The sequence below is a fragment of the Ovis aries genome, chromosome 20, assembly GCF_016772045.2.
Source record: "Ovis aries strain OAR_USU_Benz2616 breed Rambouillet chromosome 20, ARS-UI_Ramb_v3.0, whole genome shotgun sequence".
Lineage (NCBI taxonomy): Eukaryota > Metazoa > Chordata > Mammalia > Artiodactyla > Bovidae > Ovis > Ovis aries.
The window spans coordinates 26,244,779-26,272,011 of record NC_056073.1 but is presented as its reverse complement, the minus strand read 5'-3'; the positions used below and the strand labels follow the sequence as shown (position 1 = coordinate 26,272,011).

General features: G+C 53.2%; 1 protein-coding gene and 1 long non-coding RNA gene across 3 annotated transcripts; one reads left to right on the top strand and one right to left on the bottom strand.

The window, feature by feature from the left end:
• Window positions 1–733: 733 nt before the first annotated feature.
• NOTCH4 (notch receptor 4) lies at window positions 734–25,788 on the bottom strand. 2 transcript variants are annotated; one of them, XM_027958770.3, is made up of 30 exons: window positions 25,578–25,788; window positions 24,701–24,782; window positions 24,232–24,524; window positions 21,716–22,063; window positions 21,497–21,619; window positions 21,146–21,382; window positions 20,874–21,029; window positions 20,018–20,212; window positions 18,463–18,576; window positions 16,345–16,458; window positions 16,134–16,256; window positions 15,174–15,333; window positions 14,410–14,555; window positions 13,870–14,022; window positions 13,556–13,673; window positions 13,232–13,319; window positions 12,732–12,885; window positions 10,957–11,141; window positions 8,436–8,688; window positions 8,079–8,191; window positions 6,380–6,903; window positions 5,420–5,803; window positions 5,141–5,316; window positions 4,392–4,611; window positions 4,129–4,201; window positions 3,887–4,025; window positions 3,091–3,386; window positions 2,712–2,859; window positions 2,155–2,252; window positions 734–2,010 (listed from the first exon to the last, which is right to left on the bottom strand). In XM_027958770.3, exons 1-30 carry the CDS (start codon window positions 25,645–25,647, stop codon window positions 1,321–1,323), a joined length of 5,973 nt encoding a protein of 1,990 aa, XP_027814571.1. In that variant the 5' UTR covers window positions 25,648–25,788; the 3' UTR covers window positions 734–1,320. The 2 variants fall into 2 exon arrangements, with proteins under 2 accessions (XP_027814571.1, XP_060259216.1); XM_060403233.1 differs by having other exon boundaries at window positions 4,392–4,614; window positions 5,144–5,316.
• On the top strand, window positions 2,100–7,053 carry LOC121817446 (uncharacterized). Its single transcript, XR_006057374.2, has 2 exons — window positions 2,100–2,271; window positions 6,368–7,053. It is a non-coding gene; the product is annotated as an uncharacterized LOC121817446 (long non-coding RNA).
• Window positions 25,789–27,233: the final 1,445 nt, after the last annotated feature.

Here is a 27,233-nt window from a genome sequence, read left to right as displayed (position 1 = left end):
GGGAAAGCTTTCCTCTCATTGTGAAATGGAAAAGGGAGAGGACCACAACCTGACTTGGGCTTTGATCAATGCTGGTCAGACTGGCTGGCACCAAAGTGGGAAACAGGACAGAGACATTTGGGACCTCTTAGTGGCAAACTGTCACACTAGCTGAGTGACTTAGAGCATGAAATATGATGAAGAAAGAGATCAGGTTCTGCCACTTAATGCCTTGCAATCTTGGGCACATACAATCTTTGTGCCTCAGATTCTCGAAGAGTAAAAAGGAGTCCCCCCCCCATTTATACTGTTGATATGAGGATCAAATGTGATAAAGCATTTGTCCTGTAGTGAATGCTCAATAAATAGTAATTATTATTAGTTTTCAAAATGCTTCATGCCTGTGTGTTTCAGGTCCATCGCCACGAAAGAGGCATAACCCTATTGCTGAATGGTAGTTAAAGTTTGATGCTCTCTCCATCTCCCTCTACTTGAGGCCTCAGGAATCAGATCTAAGTGGCTATAACAAAATGCCCTTCCAAGAGGGATGAAGAGTATGCATGTGTGTGGTTTCTCACTGGATTACTAGAGACTTAAGATGATTCCTTAAACTAACATAGGACCCCAAGTCTTATTCTTGCTCTTAAAACTATGCTGAAAGCTTCCATCCACATGTTGAACCTAGGGCACAAAATTCTGAAAACATGATGCAGTCAATTTCATATTTTTTCCATTCCCCAACCCCAAAAGACTGTAACACTTCAAATCATCTTTATTATGGGGTGACAGATTTGGGGTTCTTAGAGATAGCGGTGGCTAGAAGGGTGGCACTTCATCCCTGCAGTAGTTTGTTTGGGGGTAGGGTGTGGTGGGGAGAATGCAAGGAATCATCAGTTGGAGTAACCCTTGGCCCTGTCTTCAGCGCCTACACAGTGCCTGGCACACAGTAGGCGCTCAATAAATATGTTAGCGGTTTGCGGGTATTGGGGATTTCAGGCGATAGAGGCTCCCTTTGGGAACAATATACAGAAAAGAACATCTCACATTCTGTCAGTTTGCAGCTCTTGGTTCAAGGGTACTGCCTGTAACCCCCTCATCCTTCTTTTCTGAGAAGGGCTGGCCATCTCATCAGGGTGCTTCATCCCAGGACCCTGAACCCTCTTTCCGGGGCTGCAGTTTCCCCACGTGGAAGACGATGTGATGTACATCATTTTGGGAGGGACACTACCCTCTTGATCCCTCACTTTCGAGGCAAAAGGATCTTAAAATCTAGAGGCCTTCGAGACTGCTTGTCATTTAATGAGTACCCACTTTTAGAATCCCTCCCTGAAATGTAGCCTTTTATTTTTGACCCTCGCCTCCTGCATTTAAGGGTATTACTTGGGGGGCTGGGGGACCCCAGGCAACTTGAGGGGATCCCCGCTCAGGGGACGGTGTTAGGCAAGGAGGCGGGATTGGCGTGTTGGAGGCAGAGCCGCAGGCTCCTAATGCCACCCAGTCGCAGGGCCAGTCAACAGCTGCGGCCACGCCCCCGCTCCCGGCCGAGACCCCGGATCTTCCTCGCACTATTGCAGGGTTGGGCCGAGGCCCGCGCATGCCTGCTGAGAACCTACGGCCCCGGAGGGGCGGGCCTTCTCCTGTTTCTTGCGATAGGCTCCGGCAGTGCGAGTAGACCCCGCCCCCGTGCGCGGCCAAGTCTACGGACAAAGTCCGGGCTTGCGGACGGGCTCCGGCTGACAGCGTCCGGCAGCGCGGCGCAGCCCCGCCCCCACGCGGGGGCACGCTTCCGGACGCGGTCCGCGCGCGCTGGAAGGTGCCGGCCCCGCGGCCCGGCGTGGGTTTGTGACGCGCCTCCGGTGGCCCCGCCCCTTCCAGCAGCGTCAGCAGATCCCAGTGGTTGCGCTGGCGGGCGACGTCTCCGGGTGTCAACCCGGCCTGGTCCCGTAGCCCTCGGGCGGCTCCCAGCCCCAGCAGCAGCTGAGCTACCTCCATCGCCCCTTCTCGGGCCGCCAGGAACAGCGGCGTCTGCTCCTGCGCGGGAGGAAACAGCCAAGGGCGAGGTCAGGGAAGGCCACGCCCGCAGGACTGGCCCTCCTTCTTGACCGCTGCCCCGCCCCTTCAGGGTTTTCGCAGTTCACCTCTCCCGCTCCCAGTTTGTTACGGGCCCCATCTAACCCTGCCATCCTGCGCGTCTTTATCGGCTCCTGCCTGGAGAAGGGAGCGGGCGGCCCGGGCGTTGTTCACGGCGGCGGCCCAGTGCAGCGCTGTTTTTCCTAGGGGACCACGTGAGAGGTAGTTACCGCGAGGCTGGGGGCCAGACGCCAGGGTTCCTGTTTCCCACGGGTTCTGGTCTTGGGGGAAGGGCTGTTCCGCCCGCCGGGTCCCTCCGAGGCGGAAGCGTTGCCCAGGTGACCGTCGGCCTGCAGGAAGCGTTGCCCCTGGTGACGTCACCGGCGCGCGGGAGGGACAATAGGGCATTGTTCTGGGGTCTATGGGACCGGCAGGCCGCGTCCCTCCCACGAGACCCTTCTCCGTTTTCGCAGACACTCTTCCTCCATCCTAGTTGCCGGTGGGCAAGGGCAGCGTGTGTGTGTGTGCGCGTGTGCGTGTGTGTGTGAATGCCCCAGGTTCCGGTTGGTTCCTCTGCTGTCTCCCCCATTTTTTAGATCTTACCTCACACCCCATTTGCTCAGTTTCTCTATAGCACAACATCAGCTTCTCGAGATCCATACCCCATTTGTCTCTGGCCCCCACATCTGCTTGGGCTGCAATCAATTCTTCAACCAGGTCTTCGACAGCCAGCCTGGCAGCCAACATCAGGGCTGTGGTCCCATCCTCTGTCCGTGCATCCACTGCAGTCTGTCTGCTGCGTAGTAAGAGCTGGAGGGGCCAGAGAGGACCAGTGACTGCTGGTATATCTGGACTGCTAACTAAGGCCCCTCTCACTGCTAACCCACCTCCCAATCCATATTCAGTTCTGTTCTTGTGTTCTTGTTTCTCTATCAGTCCCCAATCATCACCTTCCTCTTTGCCAAACCCTGGAGAAGGCTTTTGCCCAGCCTTAGTTGCAAGCTTGCCCAGTGTTCTCTAGCAACCCCAGTGTGCACTGACCTGGCAAACCTCCCTAGCATCAGCAGCCACAGCCGTGTGAAGAGGGGTGCGCCCTGCCCGGTCTGGCTGGTTGGGGTTGGCTCCAGCCTCGAGGAGGCGGCGGGCAGCGGTTGGCCGGGAGAATCGAGCAGCCAGGTGCAGGGGTGTCTCCCCCGTACCCACAGTGTGAACCTGGGGACAGGCCCCTCCCTCCAGCAGAGGTTCCCAGGGCTCAGGACTTCCCAGCCATGTCTCCTGGTAGGTCCTGGACTCCACGCCCCCACAGCAGACTGCTGACATCAGGGGTGTCACCCCATCTGTGGATGAGACATGAGAAATGGGGGACAACTGGGAAAGTGGGAGAACATGGAGGCTCAGGGAGAATCACAGCCTGAGGTGTCAAGAAGCCCAGCTTGGGATCTTTATTTTTGTGTGGCTTGTGTCAGTGACTTTCTGTTTTGCTCTGGGCTTCTGTTTCCTCCTCTGTAAAAGGAAGTGTCAGGTTTTAATACTTTAACATTTTAGAGCAGTGATTCTCAAACTTGAGTCCTGGTTCAGACTCACCTATAGGGCTTGTTAAAACACAGATTCCCCAGTATTTTGAATTGAGTCAGAAGCTCTGGAGTGGAACCTGAAAATTAATATTTCTAACAATTTCCCTGGTGATGCTGCTGCTTCTGTCCGGGGACCACACTTTGACTGTTCTGAAACACTTACTCTAGTATTGGTTAATCCAGTTCAGATATCAAAGGACTTTGTGATTCTAAAAGGGGTCAAAGGGAGTTTTCATTTTCTTGGTCTAGGTTGACTCACGTACCAGGTCCCTGGGTGTCCACGTCAGGGACATCCATCTCAGAATCCTGGGGAGGAGTCAGCATGGCTGCCTGGGGGAGCTCTTGGCAGTCACTGCTCAGAGACCAGAGCTGGCACTTGGGGGGTGAGGCCATTTCTTCAGCCTTGGGGATCAGAACAAGGGTCAGTGAAGGCAAGGTGACTTGTCCCTTCAACCCCTCCATCACTTTAGGGCCATTCTTGCCCCACTACTTTCATCTGGCCCACCTCCTCTCCTTCCTTGGGGACTGAGCACATCACAACACCATCCTCATCCATTTCTGCCTCTGCTTTCAGTGCCCTGGAAGGGGGTGGGTAGGGAGAGGACCTTTAGGGCCCCAGAGATTCCCAGCAGCCTTCCCACTTCTCTCCCCTTCCTGTCCCTTCCTGTGTCTTCAGCTTCTGCAATAGCTTCTGTTATTGCTTCTGATCACCAATATCTCCATGGGAAAGAGTCCCCTCCCTGAGCCCCAGTTCTTTCTCACTCTCACTTGAGGCCGATGCTGTCCTCGCCTAGGGGGGGTCGACGTCGACGGGAAACTGGCTGAGTCCGGGGCCTGCGAGTGAACCCAGGGGGCAGCCAGAGGGCCCCATGCTCTCGTCGCTTGCGTCGGATGAGCTGGAGGACGAGAAGAGCCCCGAGGGCCAGGAGAAGGACCCCGACCACGGGGGAGCACAGTACAGGCCAGGGAAGCTGGTTGGCAGAGGGCTCTGGTGGAAGAGACACAGAAAAAGAGGTCATGCTTGGTGAGGCTGGGTACTCTGGTGAGACCTTTGAGCAAGTGCAGATACCTCTTTTTGCCTCAGTTTCCTCAACTGTAAAATAGGAATAATAATAGTACTTGCCTCATAGGGTTTGTTGGAAGGATTAAATAATACTGTAAAATGCTTAGAGCAAGGCCTGGCGCATAGTAAGTAGCATATAAGAGTTGTTATTCTTTCATAATGCTATGAACAGTTTGATTTGCAGATGATTGGATAACTTGGCTTATTAGGAAAGGCCAGAACTCAAGGTTTGTGGGCGGTGTGTGATAGAGGTTAGGATAAAAGACTCAAGGAGATGGAGATGGCAGAGCAAATGGGTTTTGAGGAGATATACTTAGAGAAGAAGGTTAACAAGGGTAAGTCTCCACAAACAACATTTGGGGTCTCAGTGCTTCTGTTTCATTTGATTTCATTGAGGTTGCTGGCGTGAAAGCTGGCCTGGGAGCAAAATCAGGGAAATGACAGGATCACCTACCAGTGCCTGCACGAGGGTGGGCAGCCAGCAGGGGTCCTGGCAGTAGGGGTTCCAGGGCCCCCACTGCGGCCATCGCAGCAAGGAAGCGGAGTAGGAGCCCAGGGTCCCAGGGGCAGTGGGATGCAGGGTGCTCAGGGCCACAGCGGGACAAGTCCACACCCATCACCACCACAAACCTGTGGGGAAGAGACCCCTGGGTTGGTCCCTGGCTCCCCTCTGCCGGTTAAAGAACTGATGTCTTTCCTCCCCTACCCCGCCCCCCCACCCCGTGGTTCTTACCCAGTGCTCAGGGAGTCTGTCTCCTTGCCTGTAGGCTCTGTTTGGGGGGCTGCTCTCTCCTGCTGCGAGGGGTCTGGGGTTCCTCCTAGCTCCTCTTCTGCTTGGGCTCCAGGATAGGGGTATACCATGTCCCTGCCTTCACTGTCCTTCCTCACCCAGAGCCCTACCCTCAGAGTCAGGGACAGCACCCGGGCCAGGGCGAGCAGCTGCTGGTCCAGGGTTGAGGGGCTCAGCACCACCAACAAGGCCAGGGAGGGCCCCCACTCTGAATTCCTATCTTCCGGCCTGCAGTCACCCCCGTCCCAGCCACATTCTGCTGTGTTGCAGCCCTTCTCGCAGTGTCCATTGTGGAAGTGATCGCGGCAGTACTGGTCATAGGCTGGACTGTGGGGTGAGGAGATGGGGGCTCAGGACTCTAAAGAAACCTGATTCCCTCATCCCAGAAAGGATTCCTGATACTCTACAGACTCTAGGGCTCTCTGCTTAGTGGGGGCAGTTCTGGAGTAGTGGGTTTACTCCCTGGACTGTAGCTAGTCCAGACACCCTAATATCTACTGACCTTTGTTTCCTAACACTGTCCCCTCTCTACCCTCCCCAACTTCTGGCTCCCTAAAAGGGAGCCCTTTTCCCTCAGGGATGCTGGTTGCTAGGGGAGATTCTCCATGGCAACAAGAGTTGCCTGGCTTGAGGCCAGGGTTCCCATGACACTCAGAGGGTAGCCCAGACAGGCAGTGCCTTCTTTCTTGGTCCCCATGTTAAATATTCATGCTGCCTCATTCCCTAGGGTTGGAGTCTAGTGTCTTCTATCCTTGTTTAGCAATGGTTATTAGAGTGGAAGCTCCCCGGAGCGTGAGGCTATGATCACACTGTAACTCAGACTCTTCTTTGTCTTTCCTTCTGTCTTCATCCTGCCTCCCCCACCATCCCCCGCCCATCATCCCAAATCAGTTTCAGGCTCACGTGCAGGCTGGAGGAGTCTCACAGTCGTAGCCATCAAACAAACACTCTTCAGAGTCACACTGTGGGTGGCACTGCCCGTCCCGGAAGAGAAGCCAGCACCGGGAATGGGAGGGGCAGCCCTTCCAGGGGTCTGGGACCCCCAGGGAGCAGTCCCCCCCATCCCAGTTTCCGCCTGGGCCACTGCAGCCAGCATCGCAGGCCCCATCTCCACTTCTGCCCTCGCATCCCTTGACTCCGGGCCTCTGACACCGGGGCCCTGGAGAGCTGGCAGGGCAGGAACAGCGAAAGCCTGGGCCCCCTAGCCCGGGTGTCTCTGAGCAGCTACCATTGTGTAGGCATGGAGAAGGAGGGCCGCAGCCTGAAGGAGCTGGTGGGGTCAGGCAATCAGGACCCCCATAACCATTGAGGCAGGCGCAGCGGGGTGGGAGTCCAGGCTTGGGGGAGGGCAGACAGAGGCCACCATGGTGGCAGTGATGGAGACCGCAGGAAGGGGCTCTGTGGCTGCAGGTGGGGCCTTCAAAACCCTGTGGAAAAATGTAATTTGTAACAACAATAAAGGCAAAAACAGTTATAAAGGGAAAAAAGTAATTTGTAACAATAGTAAAGGGGAAAATGTAATTTTTGGGTTAAGTTCACTGGTGTTATCTTTTAAATAAAGGAAGGCTATGCATAAACTAATGTTAATTTGTATTTTACTGTACCATGAACCAGGGTTTAAGATTAGCCTAGGGCTTCTCTCATAGCTCAGTAAAGAATCCGCCTGCAATGCTGCAGACCCTGGTTCGATTCCTGAGTCAGGAAGATCCGCTGGAGAAGGGATAGGCTACCCACTCCAGTATTCGTAGGCTTCCCTTATGCCTCAGCTGGTAAAGAATCCGCCCGCAATGCGGGAGACCTGGGTTTGATCCCTGGGTTGGGAAGATTCCCTGGAAAAGGGAAAAGGCTACCCACTCCAGTATTCTGGCCTGGAGAATTCCATGGACTGTATATGTGTAGTCCATGGGGTTGCAAAGAGTCGGACACAACTGAGTGACTTTCACTTTCACTTTCCCTGGGGTCCGGTGGTTAAGGATCTTTCTGCCAATGCAGGGGACACAGGTTCGATCCCTGGCCTGGGACGATCCCACATGCCATGGGGAAATTAAGCCTGTGTGCCACAGCTGCCAAGACTGTTCCCTGAAGCCTGTAAGCTGCAGCTACTGAAGCCTATGCCTAGAGCCTAGAGCCTGTGCTCGGCAACAAGAGAAGCCACCGCATTGAGAAGCCCCTGCATCACAACTAGAGAGTAGCCTCTGCTCCTTGCAACTAGAGAAAGCCCTGGCGCAGCAGAAGACCCAGGGCAGCCAAAAATAAGTAAATAAATAAATATAAAAAGACGAACCCATTTTCATGCATCTGAGGTCTATAAACAAATACACACACTGAGTTAAAAGAACTTATTCACGGTCACGCAGCCAGCCTTGCAGACCTTCCCGCAGGCAATGTCCATGACTTCTGAAAGTTCCATTCAAACTTCCACCTGATTCTGCCTTTCCCCATCACTGCTTCTGAGGGCCAGGTCCCCCTCTGGACCTGAGATGGCTTTCTCTGATAATTCCTTCTCAGGTGACCCCCCCCAACCCCCGCCCCGGTTCCCAGCTCAGGGTTTCTTTTGTGTTAGCGCTGGGGGCAACAGAGGAAGCAGCCTGTGGTCACTCACCTGGGGGCAGTGGCAGGTGAATCCTGGGGGTGTCCCTGCTGTGGCCTCACATGACCCCCCGTGGGCACAGGGCTGGCTCTGGCAGGGGTCTAGCTCCACTTCACACCACTGGCCTGTGGTGGGGTGGAATTGAACATGACACTGCTTTAGTCGCGGCCGCCTTCCCAGCTCATTCCTGGGAGTCAGCCCAGCACTCGCTGCCCGGGCGCAGGGATGGTGGTGCCCGTTCTCTAGGCTGGGGTCTGAGGCAGGGAATGGGCCAGATGACTAGGCTGCCTTGTGGGTGGGGCTTGTCTGGCCTTCCATGGGCAGTTCAGCTGTGGCTGGAGATGCGCACGCCCCTGTCTCAGGCCTCACCTGTGTGTCCAGGCAGACACTGGCAGTAGAAGGCGTTGGCCAGAGAATGGCAGGCTGCAGTGCCTGTGGGGTGACAGGGCCGGTCCAGACACTCATCCACGTCCCCCTCACAGCGCAGCCCCACAAAGCCCGGCGGGCAGGCACAGTGGAAGCCTCCGGGTTTGGAGGTGCAGGTCCCCTGGTTGTGACAGGGCTGGGATTGACACGCGTCTGGTTCCTTTGAGCAGTTCTGTCCACTGTAGCCGGGTGCACACTGGTAGGCAAAGAAGGTCAGACAGGGAACCAGTAAGTGAGCCCCTCCTGGCACTCTAGGGACCCAGTGCAAGATGGTCTGCCTACCATCCCACCTTCCAACTCAAAGCATCACTCAGCTCACCCTCCATCACAGTCACGTGTAGCCTAACCCTTTCACCTCAGTTCCACACGAGACACTATTGTTTGGTAATATGGACCTTGTCCCCTTCCAAGTTCCAGTCTCTATAATTCATTATCACTAGATATAATTCCATTTTTGATAAAACCTTCCTCTTCCAACCACACACCCACTGGGTTCTCTCATGATTTATTAGTTTATAAGCTTTTATTAGACTTCCCTGGTAGCTCAGATGGTAAAGAATCTGCCTGCAATGCAGGAGACGGGGTTGGGATGATAGCCTGGAGAAGGGAATGGCAACCCACTCCTGTATTCTGGCCTGGAGAATTCCATGGACAGAACATGAGATTGCAAAGAGTCAGACACGGCCAAATGACTAACACTTTTGCTTTCAGGCATTTATTGAATTGCCTACTTTGTGCCCAGGCATCTTTTCAGGCTCTAGGAATACAAAGAAAATTAGAACTGCTTCCCTGCTTCCATGAAATTCTCAGTCAACCAGAGAAGAGACAGCTATCACTGATTGTGTGATTTATACACATAACCTCTAGAACTCTCCTGCCCACCCTCTCTATGGGTCATCTCATTTGACTCTCACTTTGTGGAAAAGGAAACTGATTCCTTGAAAGATAAGTGCCTTGCACAAGTCACACAGCTGGTAGGTGGCAGAGCTGGGATTCAACACAAGTCTATGACTCAGTAACTCGTGACCTTAACCATTTTCTGATTGTTTCATATCCTGCTGGTGAGAAAAGGGTCATTGTGAGGTCTGTACCATGTGGTGAGTTCTTGCAGGAGGAAGCAGAGTATGCAAGAATGGAGTACCAGGAAAGTTTCAGAAAGGTGGAGAAAAAACAATTCAGAGAGAGTCTGAGGAATGCCCAGAGGGTTGGAAGAAGCAGATGAGGGAGGTGGGAGTTTTGAAAACTTCTGGAGGAAGGAGTTTCATAAAAGAGGAAGTAGGGCTGAGTAATGGGTGCACGGGGGTTCACTACTTATCAGTACACTGTTTTTGTGTATGTTTAAAAATGCCTGTAATAAAAAGTTAAAAAATACATCGAAAATTTAAAGAAAGAGGGTAGTTATGGGATGGTGCCTTCTATTCAAAGTCATGGATGTGAGTACATGGATCAGGTTGCTTGGAATTGAAACCCAACTGTGCCTTCCTGTCCTGCTCAGTGACCTGAACCACCAAGGAGAGGCCCTAACCCAGTCTGGAGAGAAGTTAGGGACATTTCCCTGAGGCAGCTGCCTCCTGGGCACCAGCCAGTGGAAGAGGGGTGAGGAAAGCCACCAAAGAGCCAGTCTGGGGTGTGGGGAAGCCAGCTGCAGTTTTGTGTTGCTGGAGCAGAGTTGAGCGGGGGGTGAAGAGAGATGAGGCCTGAAAGGGAGGCAGGGCTGGGTCACGCCGGTTTGGGACTTCATTGTGGAAGAGGTGGGCAGTCACTGAGGGTTTTTGTGTTTTTTGGCCATGCTGCGAGACATGTAGCATCTTAGTTCCTCAACCAGGGATTGAACCTGTGCTCCCTGCATTGGAAGCATGTCTTAATCACTGGTGAAAGTGAAAGTGAATGTGTTAGTTGCTCAGTCATGTCTGACTCTTTGTGACCCAATGGACTGTAGCCTGCTAGTCTCCTCTGTCCATGGAATTCTCCAGGCAAGAATACCGCAGTGGGTTGCCATTCTCATCTGCAGGGGCTCTTCCCAACCCAGGCATCAAACCCTCGCCTCTTGCACTGCAGGCAGATTCTTCATTAGCTGAGCCACCTCGAGGGAAGTCTGCACTGAAAGGTTTCAAGTAGGAGAGTGACAGGCCAGCTTAATGTTTTCAACAGAGCACCCTAGTGGTGGAATAGAGGGTGAAACTTTAGGAGAACAAGAGTGGAGACAGCGATGATATTGTTAGGAGGCTGATGCATGTGTCCAGGAGGAATGCGTCGAAGGCCTGGACTAAGGCAGTGGGATGAGGGTGAAGGGGCGAGGACAGAGCTGAGAAATGTTTAGGAGGTAAAACAGCTTGACTTGGTGGTTGGTTGGACGTATGGGGTAAATGAAAATGCCTTCTCCCTGCCCTTTCTGCCCCATGACTGCTGTTTTCCATATCCAGCCCAACTTTGTCTTCCCCCCGCCTCCTCTAGACCTTCTCACCTGGCAGAGATAACCATTGGGTTGGGCCACGCAGGTAGCCCCATGCTGGCAGGGCCTGGACTCACAGGGGTTCACCTGGTCCTGGCATGTACTGCCTTGGAATCCAGGGGGACAGTGGCAGAAATGGGAGGGGCCGCTGTCAATGCAGACGCCTCCGTTCTGGCACAGGGAAGAGACTTCTGTGCCTGGGAAGAGAGACAATAAAGCTAAGTGGGTTGGGAGGATGTGCAGGGGCCCCAGACACTGAGCAGAGAGGTCCATGGAGGGACCACTAACACCTCTGGGGTGGGCGGAGGCCACCTGGAGCCTGAGGAATCAGTAGGCTCCTGAAGCTGAAGAGATTAAACAAGTTCGGAACATGGATGGACCTAGAGATTGTTGTATTAAGTGAGTAAGTCAGAGAAAGACCAATACCATATGATGTTGCTTATATGTGAAGTCTAAAAAAAAAGAAAAGATACAAATGAACTTATCTCCCAAACAGAAACAGATTTACAGATGTAGAAGATAGATTTATGATTACCAGGGTTAAGGAGGGAGAGGGGGATAAATTGGGAGATTGGGATTGACATATATACACTTCTATATATAAAATAGATAACTAGTAAAGACCTACTATGTAGCACAGAGAACTCTACTCAGTACTCCATAATGGTGTATATGAGAAAATAATCTAAAAAAGACTGTTTCTTTTTTAGATTCACTTTGCTGTACACCTGAAACTAATACAACATTGTAAATCAACTACAAAAAAAAAAAATTAAGTTTCTTCTCTTGCATATTTTGTCAGAATGAAGAGAAATACCTCTTTTTTGATTTATCAGAGCATTATAAGCAACTATATTCTTGGCCTTAAACAAGTCTCAAACAAGGAAGAACTCAAGAGAAACTTCATGCGGAGGCACTTGGCTTAACAGTCTAACTCCATCCCTTGGGTTTTGCCATTCTCTGATGTTCCCTCACTGTGATTCCCAAAAATCATCTCCACAATGGTCTCTCCCCTGAGTTCTTCTCATATCAAAACTAATTTGAGGACTTCCCTGGTGGTACAACGGATAAGAATCCTCCTGCCAATGCAGGGGACACGGGTTCCATCCCTGGTCTGGGAAGATCCCACATGCCTAGGAAGAGCTAGGCCCTCGGGCCATAACTGCTGAGACCACGCACAACAACTACAGAGGCCTGTGCACCTGGAGTCCATGCTTCACAACAAGAGAAGCCACCTCAATGGGAAGCCCCATGCAACACAATTAGAGAGTAGCCCCTGCTCTCTGCAACTAGAGAAAGACTGTGAGCAGCAATGAAGACCCAGCACAACCAAAGATAAATAATTAAAAAAAAAACAACTTATTTGAGCAAGGAAGGTATTCTTTTACCAGGGAGTTGTCATAACATCCAAGTGAGGGGGTCATGGTGAAGTGTGTTGCGTGTGGTCGGTTAAGTGTGGTTCACTCTGAGTTATAATGGCAATGACAGTGTTGAGTTGTTCCACTCTGGATCACTGGGTTATGTCCCTGGTACTTGTGTTAAACTGGAGTCTGATTGGCTGGGCTGTGTAGTGTTGCTTGAATTGTGTTGAATGTGGTTCTAGGAGTTGAGTTGTGTTAGGCTGTCCTGGGTGTTGAGCTGCAGCTTCAATAACTGGTTGGTGTGTGTTGCTTTGACTTTTAGTTGGTCAGTTGGCCAACTGTTGTGTGTGGATGTCCTTAGGGATGGGTTTGAGGAGGAGACCTTTTTGCTCTTCCTCTGCTCCCTAGCCGGTCTTGGGTTGGTACCTTGGCTCAGAGCAACCCTCTGGCAGGAGGACAGCGGCAGGTTGCAGAGAGGCCCAGTCCATCCCTGGAGGCACAGGCACTGAAAGGAGGGCCCAGTCTGGAGGCAGTGGGAATTTTGTGGGCAGGGCTTCTGGGCGCATAAGTCCATCAGCGTCTGAAGGTTAGGAGGGAGCGTGAGGCGGGAAGGAGCATCAGGTTCCCAGGCCCAGAGATGGTCCTCTGCCAGCTCCTCAAAATCCCTTCCCCTGAAAACTGTCTACTGAATGGTCTGGGACCAGGTCACCCTCCCTGGTTTCCTTGGATACGTGCATCCCAGAAGAGTTGCTGGGATCAAAAATCCTTTCAGCGAACCATACAGATCTCGTGCTCAATTCCTAGACTCCCAAACCTCCTTTCACCTCTCCTAAGCTTCCCTGCTGCCCCCGTCAATGCCCAAGGCCCTCTGACTAGAGCTCTCCCGCCCCCTCCTTCCTCTGCACACCTGGCTCCCGGCCCCTCACCTGACAGCTGCCTCCTGTGTAGCCAGGGGGACAGAGGCAGCGGGGACCCTGAGGGCTGTCTTGGCAGGTTGCCTTGTTCCTACAGGGGCTGGATGAGAGAGAGAGAGAGGGCACAGCAGGAGGAAGGAAGGTCAGGGAAGCAAGGGGTGGGAGTATGTGGTGTGTGAGGAGGCAACCTCTGGGGAGGTGGGAAAGCCAGAGGGAAGGCAGAGTGGAAGGCTGCGGGGCGTGGGGTGAGAGGCAGCACGGAGCGCCAGAGGAGACGGAGCGGAAGGCTGGCAGGGGCACCCTCCCTTCCTCCAGGGGTCTGTGTGCCCTGCTCACCTGTCTGCGCAGCTGGGACGGGTCCTCCCCTCGCAGCGTGGGCCCTGGAAGCCTGGGGCACAGAGGCAGGAGGAGGTGCCCGGCCTGTTCACACAGGTGCCCCCATTGAGGCATGGTGCTGGAGAGAGGAGGCTGTGAGGGGTTGGGTTCCTTGCCTGTAACCTGGCCTGTGACCTGAGTCACACACAGGGCACCGCCCCCCTACCCTGCCAACTTCCCCACTCAAACAACGGCCCCATGTGTCGAGTTAATTTTTTACCAACCCCCTTCTGCATCCTTCTGTGGCCCAGCCCTAGGACGTGGTGGGAACTCACCAGAGGCACAGTGGTCAATGCTGGTCTGGCAGCGGAGCCCAGTATGGCTCAGAGGGCAGGCGCAGGAGTAACCCCCGGGGCTGGGGCTGCAGGAACCACCATTGAGACAGGGGCCCGAGTGACAGGCTGTTACCTCCTCACTGCAAGTGGGCCCTAGGGGAAGTGGGTGGGGTCTGAGAAAGTGAATCTTCCTTTTCTCTCTTCCTTTTCCTTCCCTTCCTCATCTCCATCTGCACTGTTCTCCCACCCAACCTTTTTCTATTCTCACCACCTCCTGCACTGTAGCCCATGCCCAATTCTTTTAATTTTTTTGGCTGCACCTGCAGCATGCATGTGGAATCTTAGTTCTGGGACCAGGGATCAAACCCATGTCCCCTGCTGTGGAAGTGCAGAGTCTTAACCACTGGACCACCAGGAAGTCCCAGCTCTTCTTGGTGGTGACTGAGACCCAGAGCCCTTTGGACACATGTCTCCACTGGCCTTGCGCTTGATTTAGACGGTGGTCAGCCCAGGGTATACATGGTTTAGGGAGCGCCTCACCTGTGTAACCTGTGGGGCAGGTGCAGTTGTAGCCAAAGGGCTGGGGGTGGCAGGTCCCTCCGTGGGCACAGGGGGTGGAGACACAGCCCCCCAGATCTGTGTCACACTCTGGTCCTGTCCAACCCCCATCACACACACATGAAGATCTGGTCACAGAAAGAAAGGGTGGAGGTTCTATTCTCTCGTCCCCATCGGTCAGACCCCTGTGACTGCTCTCTTTCTGGGCCTGAGACTCTGGCCCCTTTCTCAGGGGCTTTGCTCTCAGCATTGCCCCCACTTTTGCCTGACAAACCCCACTAATTTTCTCCAACTAGATCTATCCATCTATCCATTTATTCCTTCTATAACTTGTTTATTGTCTGTTTTTCCACCTTAAAACAAAAGCTCCGTGTGGTTAGATATGAAAACTTGGTCTCTTTTGTTTTGTGCTGTTTTCCCAGCGCCTGGAAATGTATCCACACGTAATAGACACTCAATAAATATTTACTGAATGAATGATGAGATGAATTGGTCCTGGAATTTAACACATTTCTTTTCGCTTTGATCCTCCCGAGTCTTGTTTCTCTATTTATGAACTCTCCCCTCATTGGATAACACTCACCAGTCAAGCCCTCCCATTGGTTGTGATCTCAGAACTTTGTCCTCTCCTTCCTACTCCCATTGGTCATTTCCTACAGACCAGCACCTCACTGGCTGTCTTCTCCTGTGCTAGTTGAGGAGGACCCAGAGGAGACTGTGAATGGGGAGGGCCTGGCAGATGTTACCTCTGGCAGTGCCCATGGTGGCACGTGCAGTTGTCCTCTGTGGGGGCACAGCCTGGGTTTCCATCGGGGCAGAGGCAGTGGGCACTGTCCTCCTGATCCTTACATTTTTGTTTGGGCTGGCACAGGTTGGGGGCACACAGGGGAATTTCACAGAGATGACCTACGGTGGGGAAATGAGTCAGAAAACAAAGTCCGTCTTTGTCCTTGATGAGTTTGGAGGCACTTCTTATGCGTGACGTGCTCACTCCCCATTACCCTATCCTCCAGTGGCTCCCTGATGCCTCAGGATACCAGCTTCTTCAGAATGACACATGGGGTCCTGCATGACGTGACCTTCCTAGAAGTGCTACATTTCTCACCTTTGCCCCGGTATCCCAAGTTCTGGATGTCCTACATTTCCTTAAGTGGGGTGCGTTTTCTCCCCTCCCTGTCCCCAGTGCCTTTGCAGGTGCTGTTATCTGTGGCTAAAACACACTGCCTAGCATTCTGTCTTGACAAACTCCTACTCAGCCTTTATGACTCTGTTCAGCCATCCTTTCTCATCTCTAGTCTGGGTTGGTCAATTCTTTGTGTTCCTATAGGATCCTATGCATTCCTCAGAGCTAACAAGAGACCTTCTGGTCTTTCTACAGTATATTTAAAGTCACTCAAGGATAGCAACTCAACTTTGTGTCTGTGTCGGCATAGTAGGCAGTTAACAAATGTTTGCTAAATAAGCAAATGAACGGCTTGCCTTTGAATTTCCTCCTCTGCTCCTAGTCTCCAGTCATAACACTCATGTTGAGCCAGATGTGAGTCCTACCGTAACACCCTCAGCGCCTGTATGGTTGCGCTTATTTTGCACTGCACAACTTTCAGGGATTCCTTTCTCATTCTGTTCTCACATCCCAATCCTCAGACACTCATCAATGACTCCACCCCAGTTGTGCTCCAGTTCTTTCCAACCTCTCTCCTGCTGACCTGTGAAGCCAGAAGGGCAGATGCAAAGGAAAGCTCCCGGGAGGTCAAGGCAGCTGGCTCCGGTGGGGCATGGGCCACTCAGACACTCGTCCACCTCCTCCTGACAGCGTGGGCCTTCAAAGCCTACGGTACAACAGGGGAATCAGGGCCCTTCATGGAAGTCTGCCCCTATCCCCACTGTTGCCTCCAGTGTTTTTGAGCCCCAGTTTACCCGGGGGACACTTGCAATGGAAGGATCCAGGCTGGTCCTGGCACTCCCCGCCGTTGGCACAGGGGGAGCTTTGGCATTCATTGATGTCCTCCTCACACCGGGGGCCGGTGAAACCTGGTGGGGTGGGGAGTAAGTGGTGAGAGATGACCAAGGTATTTTTTTCTTTTTTTTACTCTCTCTAGACTTATGAAGGACTTTGTTACAAATGTTTAAAATTTAAAGGCAAGAAGAAGAAGTTAAGAGTTAACACTTATATTTGGCTTTTTCTTTGTTATTTAGTTGCTTAGTCCAGTCTGACTTTTTTGTGACCCCATGGATTGTAGCCTGCCAGGCTGCTCTGTCCATAGGAGTTTTGGGCAAGATTATTGGAGTGGATAGCCATTCCCTCATCCAGGGGATCTTCCAAATCCAGGGATGGGAACCTATGTCTCCACATTGCAGGTGAATTCTTTACCACTGAACCACTGGGGAAACCTAGCTTTCTCTTTACAAATATAGAAATCACATGGTTACAAATTGCAAGGAGAGAATCTTGTTTCAAAGGGTTTGGGTTTTGAGGTTTTGTATAAATGTGTCATTATATGACAAAGGCCCCAATGTGGGGGCTTCTCTAATAGTGATTTGAATTTCAGGACATAATGGAGCATAACTTGGTAACTTTAGCCTTCATATAAGTAAGGCATAACTAGATGTGTGTACTAATGCTGGAAATATATTTTATCAAAAGAATAAATACAAGTCCTGGCCTTTCCCCTTGCTAGGAAAAGTGAACCTGAGAACTTCCAGAGAAGACATCTGGGGCAGGTGGAGATGACAGGAGGGTGATGCATAAAAGTGAAACTCAGCCACTGTCAGCCATGTGACTTTGGGCAAGCTACCCAACCTCTCTAGACTCCCCTTTCTTCCTCTGTGGGCTGCCCTTGTGGCTCAGCTGGTAAAGAATCCGCCTGCAATGTGGGAGACCTGGGTTCAATCCCTGGGTTGGGAAGACCATCTGGAGAAGGGGAAGGCTACCCACTCCAGTATTCTGGCCTGGAGAATTCCACAGACTATATAGTCCATGGGGTCACAAAGGGTCAAACTGACTGAGGGACTTTCACTCTCACTTTTCTTCTCCTGTAGAAGGAGAATGATTATATAACCTACATCATGGCACTGCTGAAAGGATTAAATGAGATAATGCTTGAAAATACATAACCAAGTGCCTGGCTTGGAGTAAATATTCAATACACATCAGTTATTATCATAGCTGGGAGCAGAGGGATGTCCCGTGAAACTGGAGAATGAAGGTCTGGGGTGACTTTCCCTACATCCATGGCTATCAGCTCCAAGACCAACAGGGACCACAAGCAGGCAGGGGAAGGGTATGGAGGGCGCTTAAGGAGGGCTGGAGGGGAGGGTTATTTGGGTGACTTGGCAGGACAGAGATGAGGGGGGGGCGAGTGAGCAGGGGAAGATTTGCAGGGTATAAGAGGAAAGTTATGACCAACCTAGACAGAATATTAAAAAGCAAAGACATTACTTTGTCAACAAAGGTCCGTCTAGTCAAGGCTATGGTTTTTCCAGTAGTCATGTATGGATGTGAGAGTTGGACTGTAAAGAAAGCTGAGCATCGAAGAATTGATGCTTTTGAACTGTGGTGTTGGAGAAGACTTGAGAGGCCCTTGGACTGCAAGGAGATCCAACCAGTCCATCCTAAAGGAGATTAGTCCTGGGTATTCCTTGGTAGGACTGATTTTGAAGCTGAAACTCCAATACTTTGGCCACCTGATGTGAAGAGCTGACTCATTGGAAAAGATCCTGATTCTGGGAAAGACTGAGGGCACGAGGAGAAGAGGACGACAGAGGATGAGATGGTTGGATGGCATCATCAACTCAATGGACATGGGTTTGGGTGGACTCTGGGAGTTGGTGATGGACAGGGAGGCCTGGCGTGCTGCGGTTCACGGGGTTGGAAAGAGGCGGACATGACTGAGTGACTGAATTGAACTGAAGAGAAGACAGTTTGGAGAGCAGGGGAGTTGGAGAGATGGGGCACTCCTTGGCCAGGCCTGAGAGACCTTTGAGAGACCCCCGGCGACTGCCAGGCCTGAACCATGAAGCAGAATCTGCACTTACCTGGCGGGCAGATGCACCGGAAGCCATTGAGCAGGTCGTGGCAGTCAGCCTGGTTCAAGCAGGGGGCCGAGGCGCACTCGTTTACCTCCACCTCACAGAGCCGCCCTTCTAAGCCTGAGGACATGCAGGTGGGGTCAGCTTTGCTTCGCCTGCCTCCCCCTTTCTGCCCCAAAGGCCAGGTTCCAGAACCAGCCCTGTCCTTGACCTGCCAGGTACTCCACCAGACAGCCCCTCCTAGGGGGCCGCTGCATGTGGCTTGGAGAGATGAAGTGAGGCCCTGCTGCTATGCTGGACAGTGGCTCTGTCGCCTTCAAGTATGAAAGCTCAGGGAGCAGGGCACCTGCCGGGACCTGTGGGAGGGCTCCAGGGAAGTGTCTTTTGAGGCCATTCCTCAGTTCAGAAGGCAGGGCTCACCGGGGAGGGCTGAGCAGCCTGGAGGTTCTCTAGGTACCAGTGTGACAAATGGGCGTCTGCTTGGAGATGATCCATGCCTTCCATGCTACCTGGGCAGGCCTCCACGCCAGGGAGACCAGGGATCAAGGTGGGGATTTGAAGGGCGTTTGGGAACCTGTGTCATTCCCACACTTGTCCTGCTTCTCTAGGCTCCTCCTAGTCTCCACTGTCTCACCCTGAACTGATGCAGATCAGCCTCTGGACCTCAGCTGCCTCCCTCTTTTTGTCTGGGGAGCCTGCCTCTGAAGCTTCTTGGTATCTACAACCTTGTCCCTTGCTTGGATGACTGGATAGTGTTCTAAGCATTTTTCCTTGGACACTTCTCAGCTTAGGAAGGCTGTGTGGTGTAGTGGGTGAAACTATCAAAGCTCTGGGTTTGAGTCTACCACTTAGTATCTGGGCAACCTTGTACAAGCCACTTAACCCCTGCGTGCTTCGGTTCCTTCATTTATAAATGGGCATAGTATCAATGCTGACCTCAGAGGGATACTGTAAAGATTAGATAATGCCCGCAAGATGCTCAGGCAGAAGTAAGCTATTGTTTGTCTAGTTTTATCCAGCTCCCTGCTATTGACTCCATCACTGTCTCCCTGGGAGATGTTTCTCCCCTTAACTCTAACTTATAGGTAGATGCTGCATTGCAGTATTCCTTTCCCACTGAGCCAGATTCAAGCACACAGACCCTTTGGAATTTAAAAGCTTACTCTTGATCTCTACTGGGGCAAGTTTCCCTGAGTAGGTGGAACATTCTGGGTTGACATGAGCAGAGGCTGCAGCATGAAAAGTTTATTAACTGCTGCTTTTCTGTCCCTGGATGGGCCTCTGCATACAGTGGATCAGGCTGTACCTGCTACGGTGACCGTGAAGTGAACACAGAGTTGAGCAGTGTGTGAGCTCACTGCCATCTGTGGAAGCTCTTGTCCTGCGGGGGGCACTGGCTTCTTAAAGTTTTCATCTGGGGGGTGAGGAGACGAGAAGAAGCCTTCTTTGCTATCTGACCCCAACTGGCCTTAGGCTAACCATTCTCTGGATGAGTCACATACTGTGGCTTCAGCACACTAGTTCCCTGGCTCTTCCACCCAAGGCCCCATTCAGCTGGTACCTGGTGGGCAGAGGCACTGGAAGGTGGCGAGCAGGTCCAGGCAGGTGCCGCCCCGGTGGCAGGGCTGCGACAGGCACTCGTTGTGATCGGCCTCGCAGCGGGAGCCCGTGTAGCCAGGCGGACAGAGGCACTCGAAGGAGCCGGGTGTGTTGAGGCAGGAGCCGCCATGTTCACAGAGACTGGGGCCTTGCTGAGCTGGGAGGAGAGAAGACCTGGGAATCCACCGGGCTCAGGGTGGAAGGGCAAGAAGGCCTGAGTGGCAGGGAAAGTGTGCGGGGCCTGTCTGTGGCAAATGAGATCAGAGTGGGGAAAGGGGTTGTGACCTTAAAGTGGAGACGGAGTGGGACTTCCCTGGTGGTCCAGTGCTTAAGACTTCACCTCCAATGCAGGGGGTGTGGGTTCACTCCCTGGTCAGAGAGCTAAGATTCCACATGCCTGATGCCAAAAAACCAAAACATAAAGCAGAAGCAATATTGTAACAAATTCAATGAAGAATTTAAAAAAATGGTCCGCATTAAAAAAAAAATCTGAAAAACACCGGAGAGATGACTAAATGCGGTCTGGAGGGCTGAGTATTAGTGAGAAGACCGGGTAAGAAAGAGATGCCCATTCAGGAAAAAAGAGATGTTCATTTCTTTATTTGGCCGCTGTGCAGCCTGTGGGATCTTAGTTCCCCGACCAGGGATTGTATCCTGGCCCTCGGCAGTGAAATAGCGGCATCCTAACCATTGGACCACCAGAGAATTCCTGAGATGATTTTTAATTTGAAAAACAGTTTGCCTGTTTCCCTCTTGAGTATAGAGGCTGTGTTTTCCCTCTTCAGTATAGAGAGGGTCTGATGAGGGGGGTGCCTCACCCATCTGACACTCGTCCAAGTCCTGGTGGCAGGTGGGCCCTGTGTAGCCCGGCTGACACACGCAGAGTGTGGAGCCGCTCAGGGGGTTGGTGCTGCACTGGGCTTCCTCGTGGCATGGTTGACTCAGACACATGTCCTCCATGTGGCACAGGAGGCCTGGAGGGCGGGGTGGGTGAGGCGCTCAGAGGCTGCTCGAAGCTCCCAGGCACTCTCCCGGGGCTTCTGTCACCTAGCATCTCCACCTTCCGCCTCCCTGAGCCTCTGCGTCACACCTGTGCGCCCAGGTGGGCAGAGGCAGGAGAAGGAGCCCACGCGGTCAAGGCAGGTGGACCCGGGGGCGCAGGTGGCGGCCACACAGTCGTCCAGGTTCTCCTCGCAGCCAGCGCCTCCCCAGCCACTCACGCACACACAGTGGAAGTCGCCAGCTGAGTTCTGGCAGGTGCCCCCATTTCTGCAGCGAGGGGGACCCTGAACCTCACATTCGTCCACATCTTCGGAGCAATCCCAGCCTGTAGGGGCGTGAGAAGGGGACAGACGCTGCAGCTGGGGGCCCTGTGAGGACTGGAGAGCCGGGGCTGACCATCTGGGCCACCGGTGCCATCAGCTTGGCTTAAACGACTCACCTGTCCAGGCCTCTGGGCAGAGGCAGGTGTAGGTGCCCAGCCCATCCTGGCAGGTGCCCCCATTCTGACACTGGTGCCCGACACAGTCATCTGGATTCACCTCACAGCTTGGCCCTGTGAAGCCTGACAGGGTCATGTGATGAGCTGAGAGAAGGGACCCATGGGACACCACCTCCATGCCCTGAGAGGGACCTCACGAAGACCCCTGTGAGGACGCACCTGGGGGACACAGGCACAGATGGAAGGTGGAGTCTCTCCCTGGAACGAGTTGACAGGTGCCCCCATTGAGACAGCCCCTGGGGGTGCAGGGTCCCGGCCGGAGTCCACAGCGTGGACCCTCCCGCCCAGCGGGGCAGAGACACTGGAAGGATCCCAGGGTGTTATGGCAGATGGTGCCCTTGGGGCAGGGTCCCGGGTCCAGGTAACACTCGTTGACGTCGTGTTCGCAGGCATGGCCCTCGAAGCCGGGTGGGCAGCGGCACTGGATCTGGGGGTAGGTGGCCAGACACACCCCTCCATTGACGCAGGGGTTGGCTGAGCAGAAGTCTCGAAGCTGGCACTGCTCACCTGAGGTAGAGGACAGATGGTGAGAGGGCCGTTTCCAGCAGTGCACACATTCCAGCTCCTCCAGAATGACCCGCTCTCACTCTGGGTTATCTCTGTGTCTGATCTCCGTATTTCCTTCCCTTCTTCACATCCTCTCCCTGTCCTGGTCCATCATCCTCAGTTTTATCATTTTTGGGGGAGGGTTCTCTCTGGAGTGACCACATTTTTTTCCAGCCGAAAACTGAACATGTGGCTATTGGTGGGAGTATTGCGACTCAACCCTGCTTGGGAAAATCTGGAACTTGGTGTCTGTCCCTTTAGTGGTGACCTGGGTGGAGAAGATCCCCCAGAGAAGGAAATGGCAACTCGCTCCAGTATTCTTGCCTGGGAAATCCCATGGACGGAGGAGCCTAGTGGGCTACAGTCCATGGGATCGCAAAGAGTTGGACCTGAATGAGCACGTGGTGGGGAAGTAGAAAGCACGGATCCTCTGAAGATTAGCCCCTGGCTTTGCCCCGGCCAGCCATCTCGCCTCTCGTCCTGATTCCCTGATCTTTGGGTGGGTGCAGTGCATCACGGTAAAGAGATTCCACAGCCATACACACTGGTGGGAATGGTGGCAGTGGCTGCTGGAACTGAACCAAGTAAGCACTTTCTGAGCCTCTCCCCCTTTCCTATCCACAACAGCCTTATGAAGCGTGGACACTGGCTGACAACTGAGGATCCAGACTGCTTAAATATCGTATGCAAGGTCATGTCTAGTCAGTGGCAGAAATGGTGTTGGGCCTGAGGAGGGGGTTGCCCAGAGCCCCTCCTCTGAAGCACAAGGTCTGGCAAGTCACCACTGCCCATCCTTCTTGTCATATACGCTGGTCTCTCACACCCAGTTGCAGGCCCAGTTTTCTCAGAATCTCCCAGTTAGTCTAAGAATCTCCATTCCCTGGGTCTATTCCAGACCCATTAGAGCAGGCTTTCTGGGATGGGGGCACTAGCATTTTTAAGGCCTTCCAGGGTTGCAAAGAAGTTGGACGCGATTGAGCACACACAGTCCATCCATCCATCCATCCATCCATCCATCCATCCACCAATCAGTCAAAGGTGACTGCTGTGCCTGCTCAAGTCTGAGAAGCCTTGCCTCTAGTCCACCCCTCCTGGAGGTACCCGCGTCCAAACACTTCCTGGTCACGTGAGCTTTGCTTCCTGGCCCAGTCCTCTCCATCCTGCTTAGGTGCCATGGAGCCTTTCTCTCCAGGTCCTCGCAGCTATGTCCTCGCACCCCTGACAGGGTAGCACACCTGCCCACCATACGTCCTGCTCTTGTGCCCCAGGATTGCAGCCCTCCTCCTGGGACGGACACCCATTCCTCTCTCCAGGTCAGATCCTCCCATCCCCATCACACCTCCCACCACTGCAGTCTTCCCTGATGATAGCGTGGGCTCCCACCACTCAGAAAAGGAGCCACTCGGGTGCTCAGAATGCAGAGTATTAGAAAGATGGTACTAACGATCTTATGTGCAGGGCAGCCAAGGAGACACAGACATAAAGAATAGACTTCTGGAGTCAGCGGGAGAGGATGAGGATGGGATGATTTAAGAGAATAGCACTGAAGCATGTACATTACCATATATAACATAGAAGTCCAGTGCAAGTTCAATGCATGAAGCAGGGCACCCAAAGCCTCTGGGACAACCCAGAGGGATGGGATGGGGAGGGAGATTGGGGGAGGGTTCAGGATAGGGGGGCCACATGTATACCTGTGGCTGATTCATATTGATGTATGGCAAAAACAACCATGATATTGTAAAGTCATTATTCTCCAATTAAAATAAATAAATAAAGAATGCAGAGTCCTGGAGGTCCCCTGATGTGCTGGGCATTAACCCTCTAGCTACTGGGTCAGGGGAGGTTGAGGGGGCTGGGAAAGTGGTCAGGGTGCTGTGCTAAGGGGGCTATGGCAGTAGTTCTTTACCAGCTGGCTTGGAAATAGCTCAGTGTTTTATCAGTCATAACAGTTCTGCTGGTGAATGTCAGTTTCGGATAAATGGATCACCAAGAATTGGCTGGTTGATTCTCACGGCCTTCGTCTTCCAAGGTCTCACAGTCTCTTGGGCTCCAGTTCCATCTCTCCTACCCCGCAGCCCAGCCACGGCCCCCTCCTGTCCCTTCTTCCCTCTCCCATCGGCGCTCACCTGTCCATCCGGGCATGCAGGAGCATCGTGGGCGGCCCGAGGCCTGGAGGTGGCAGCGGCCCATTTTGGAACAGAAGGAGGAACAGGGGTCCTTGATCTGGGCCTGGCACCTATCGCCAGTGAAGCCAGAGGGGCAGGTGCAGAAGAAGCTGGGGGCCGTGGGAGAGGGGATGCCAGGGGAGCTGGGAAGGGTGGGAAGAAAGGTGTGGCAGCTGCCTCCATTCTGGCAGGGCTGGGCATCCTGGCAGGGGTCAGGAAACTGGCATGTCTCACCCAGGAAGCCAGGGGCACACCTGGGAGGGGTGGAGAGAGGAAAGTTCACATCCTGACCCTCTGCTCCTGCCTACCTACCTCCTTTGCCTTCATTTGTTTCTCTTCATCTGCTTCGCCTCCTTCCTTTCTCCCCCATTCTCCCCATCCCCTTCCTTGTTCCCCTTCCCCGTCTCCCACTCCCACGAGGTGCACTCACTGGCAGGTCCCTTGCCCCTGGGATAGGCTCAGGCAGGTGCCTCCGTTGGCACAGGGTTCTGGGAAACTCCCACACTGCAGCCCTAGGGATGGAGATGAGGGTGAGATGGGAGCAGGGAGCATCACGCTCCACTTGCCCTCCTTTGGATGCTCTGGAGGGACCTGCCTGCAGCAGCCCACGAAGGTGCTCCACACCACCATCGCCTCTACGCCCCTGTTCTAGTCCCCACGTGGCACTCACACCCCAGCCCCCTAGATCCCAGGTCTCTCAGTAACTAACCCCCACCCTTCCTTTCCTGTTTATTCTCTGGCCTCCCAAGTCCAGCTTCAGGCCCCATCCCTCGGAAGCAAGACAACAGGGATCAGGAGGGGGGCTGAGGGGACTCCTGGGAGGTGAATGGCTGAAACACTAAAGGGATTTCCTCTCGGAAGGGCCCAGCATTGAGCCACAGGGGGTGGGGACAGCTGGACCGGGAAAGGGACTTGGTGAGCCTTTGACTTTCCCATGTCTCCATCTCCTGTTCCCTCTCATCTCTTCCCCTAGCAGGTGGCCGCTCTGTTTCCTCTCTTCTTCCTAAATGTGATTGCAAGAGTGTGCTGTCTCCTAGTTCCAGGGCCTGCTTGGTTCTGCCCGGGGGTGGGCACCCTCTCACCCATCCCCCTGCGGTCACCACCCCTGGCACGAGGCCCACAGCCTTGGTCTGTGTAGCTGCAGAAGCAGAGTCGGGTCTCCCTGCCCACTGTCCCATTTTGGGGGCAAGAATCTTCTCCATCCAGTGTTGCCTCAAAGTGAGGACTTTGGCCCTCTGTCCCCCACCCACCAGACCACCTCCTAAGGAAGGTGGGTCGCCTGGCCTCTTGCCCCCCGCATGACTCACCTCTGGTTCTGACGACTGGCCAACACAGCAGCAGCAGCAGCGGCAGCAGCAGCGGTGAAGGAGGCTGCATTCCAGAGCCCCTGCCCCACGGCCAGATCCCCCCTGCTCCCTCCAGCGGGACCCTCAGAGCCCCTCCCTGAGGCAACAACCACCTCCTCTGCTCCCACAGCGCCTTCTTCCTCCTCCTCGGCCTGCTGCGAACCTCACGTCTGAGCTGTTTCCTGAATCACACAATGTCCTGGACACCCTAGTGATGGGGCGGGGGGAGTGGAGGAACATTGAGGGGGATGAGGGAGGGGCTTTCTTTCCCTGACCACCCCTGGGGAGGTGGTGAGGAGGAAGGACAGTGTGGCCGGAGGGCAAGTGAAAGAAGGGGGAACTGGGTGAGTGGGGGCCCCTGAAGCAGCCGTAGCCCTTCGGTTGTTTCTGTGGACTCTTCCCTTTCTATTATTGGGAACTTCACAGTGACTGCCCTGTGCCCTGGAGGAAGGTCAGGACCTGGAAGCAGAGGTGTGGGGTGATAAGCGATCTTCTTTCCCCTTCTGAGGAGAGGGTATTGTTCCATGTGGTCACTACAGATGCTTCTCGGAGAATCCACACCTCTGCATAAACTGAAACCACTAATTCTTGGCAGACAGAACCCACAGGACCTCGGTCCTTGCTGGGAACTTCGTTTTCTCCTTCTGTGGAATGGGCAAGATGCTGGGCGGGTTAGGGGGGAAATCTTGGGCTTCTTTTGGAGGAGAACGTGTAAGATTGTCATCGATGATAAACGACTGCTGGCTCTACTAAACTTTGCAGTCTGGATTATCCATAGCAAACACTGCATTTGGGTGAATTCTCTTACCTCCACTTCGCCCTCCCTCTACCCAGATGCCCCTGGGATGCAAGGAATGCCGGTGCCTGAATTAAAAGGTGGAATAAATAAAATCACAAAGGAGAATTCAGGGCCCTGACTCAACCAGCCTTCTTGAGTCAACCCAGGATGGCTTTGGGTTCAGCCACACACCCAGTTCCTCTAGTAGCTCAGGGAACTGAGAGTCCAGGGTGGCCGGAGGTGTCATCCAGAGCTATGCACAGCTCCAGCGTTAAGGCCCCATGGCCCAGACTGGCGCACCCTGAGTACCTTTCCTCGCCAATGAGTATACATTGCCAGCATTGTTCTTTTTTAAAAAATTTTCTATTTTTAAAAACTCTTTATTTTAAAAGTAATTTAAAACTCACAGAAGAGAGTCAAAAATACCACAAATTATCCCAAGATATTCTTCACTCAGATTCACCAGTTGATATAATTTGACCACATTTATTGTTATTTCTCTAATTACACATTAGTGTTTTTTTTTTTTTTTTTTTTTTGAGGCCTTTAAGAGAAAGTCACACATAATATGGGCTTTCTGGGAGGATCAGATGATAGATAGAGAGTCCTCCTGCAACACAGGTGACCTGAGTTTGATCCCTGTCTTGGGAAGATTCCCTGGAGAAGGGAATGACAACCCACTCCAGTATTCTTGCCTCATGAATTCCATGGACAGAGGAGTCTGACGGGCTAGAGTCCATGGGGTCACAGAGTCAGATATGACTGAGCAACTAACACTGTCACTGGGAACAATATATCCTTTTCCTCATAAACACATTGGTGTGAATTTCTTAAGAACA

What these genes read in the sequence shown, in the direction of transcription:
- NOTCH4 (XM_027958770.3), bottom strand. Translation starts at nt 25,647, where the DNA reads ATGCAGCCTCCTTCACCGCTGCTGCTGCCGCTGCTGCTGCTGCTGTGT. An exon ending in GCCAGTCGTCAGAACCAGAG is followed by an intron (nt 24,783 to 25,577) that starts GTGAGTCATGCG and finishes CTCCATCCCTAG; the next exon opens with GGCTGCAGTGTGGGAGTTTC. An exon ending in CTGCATGCCCGGATGGACAG is followed by an intron (nt 22,064 to 24,231) that starts GTGAGCGCCGAT and finishes CCTCTACCTCAG; the next exon opens with GTGAGCAGTGCCAGCTTCGA.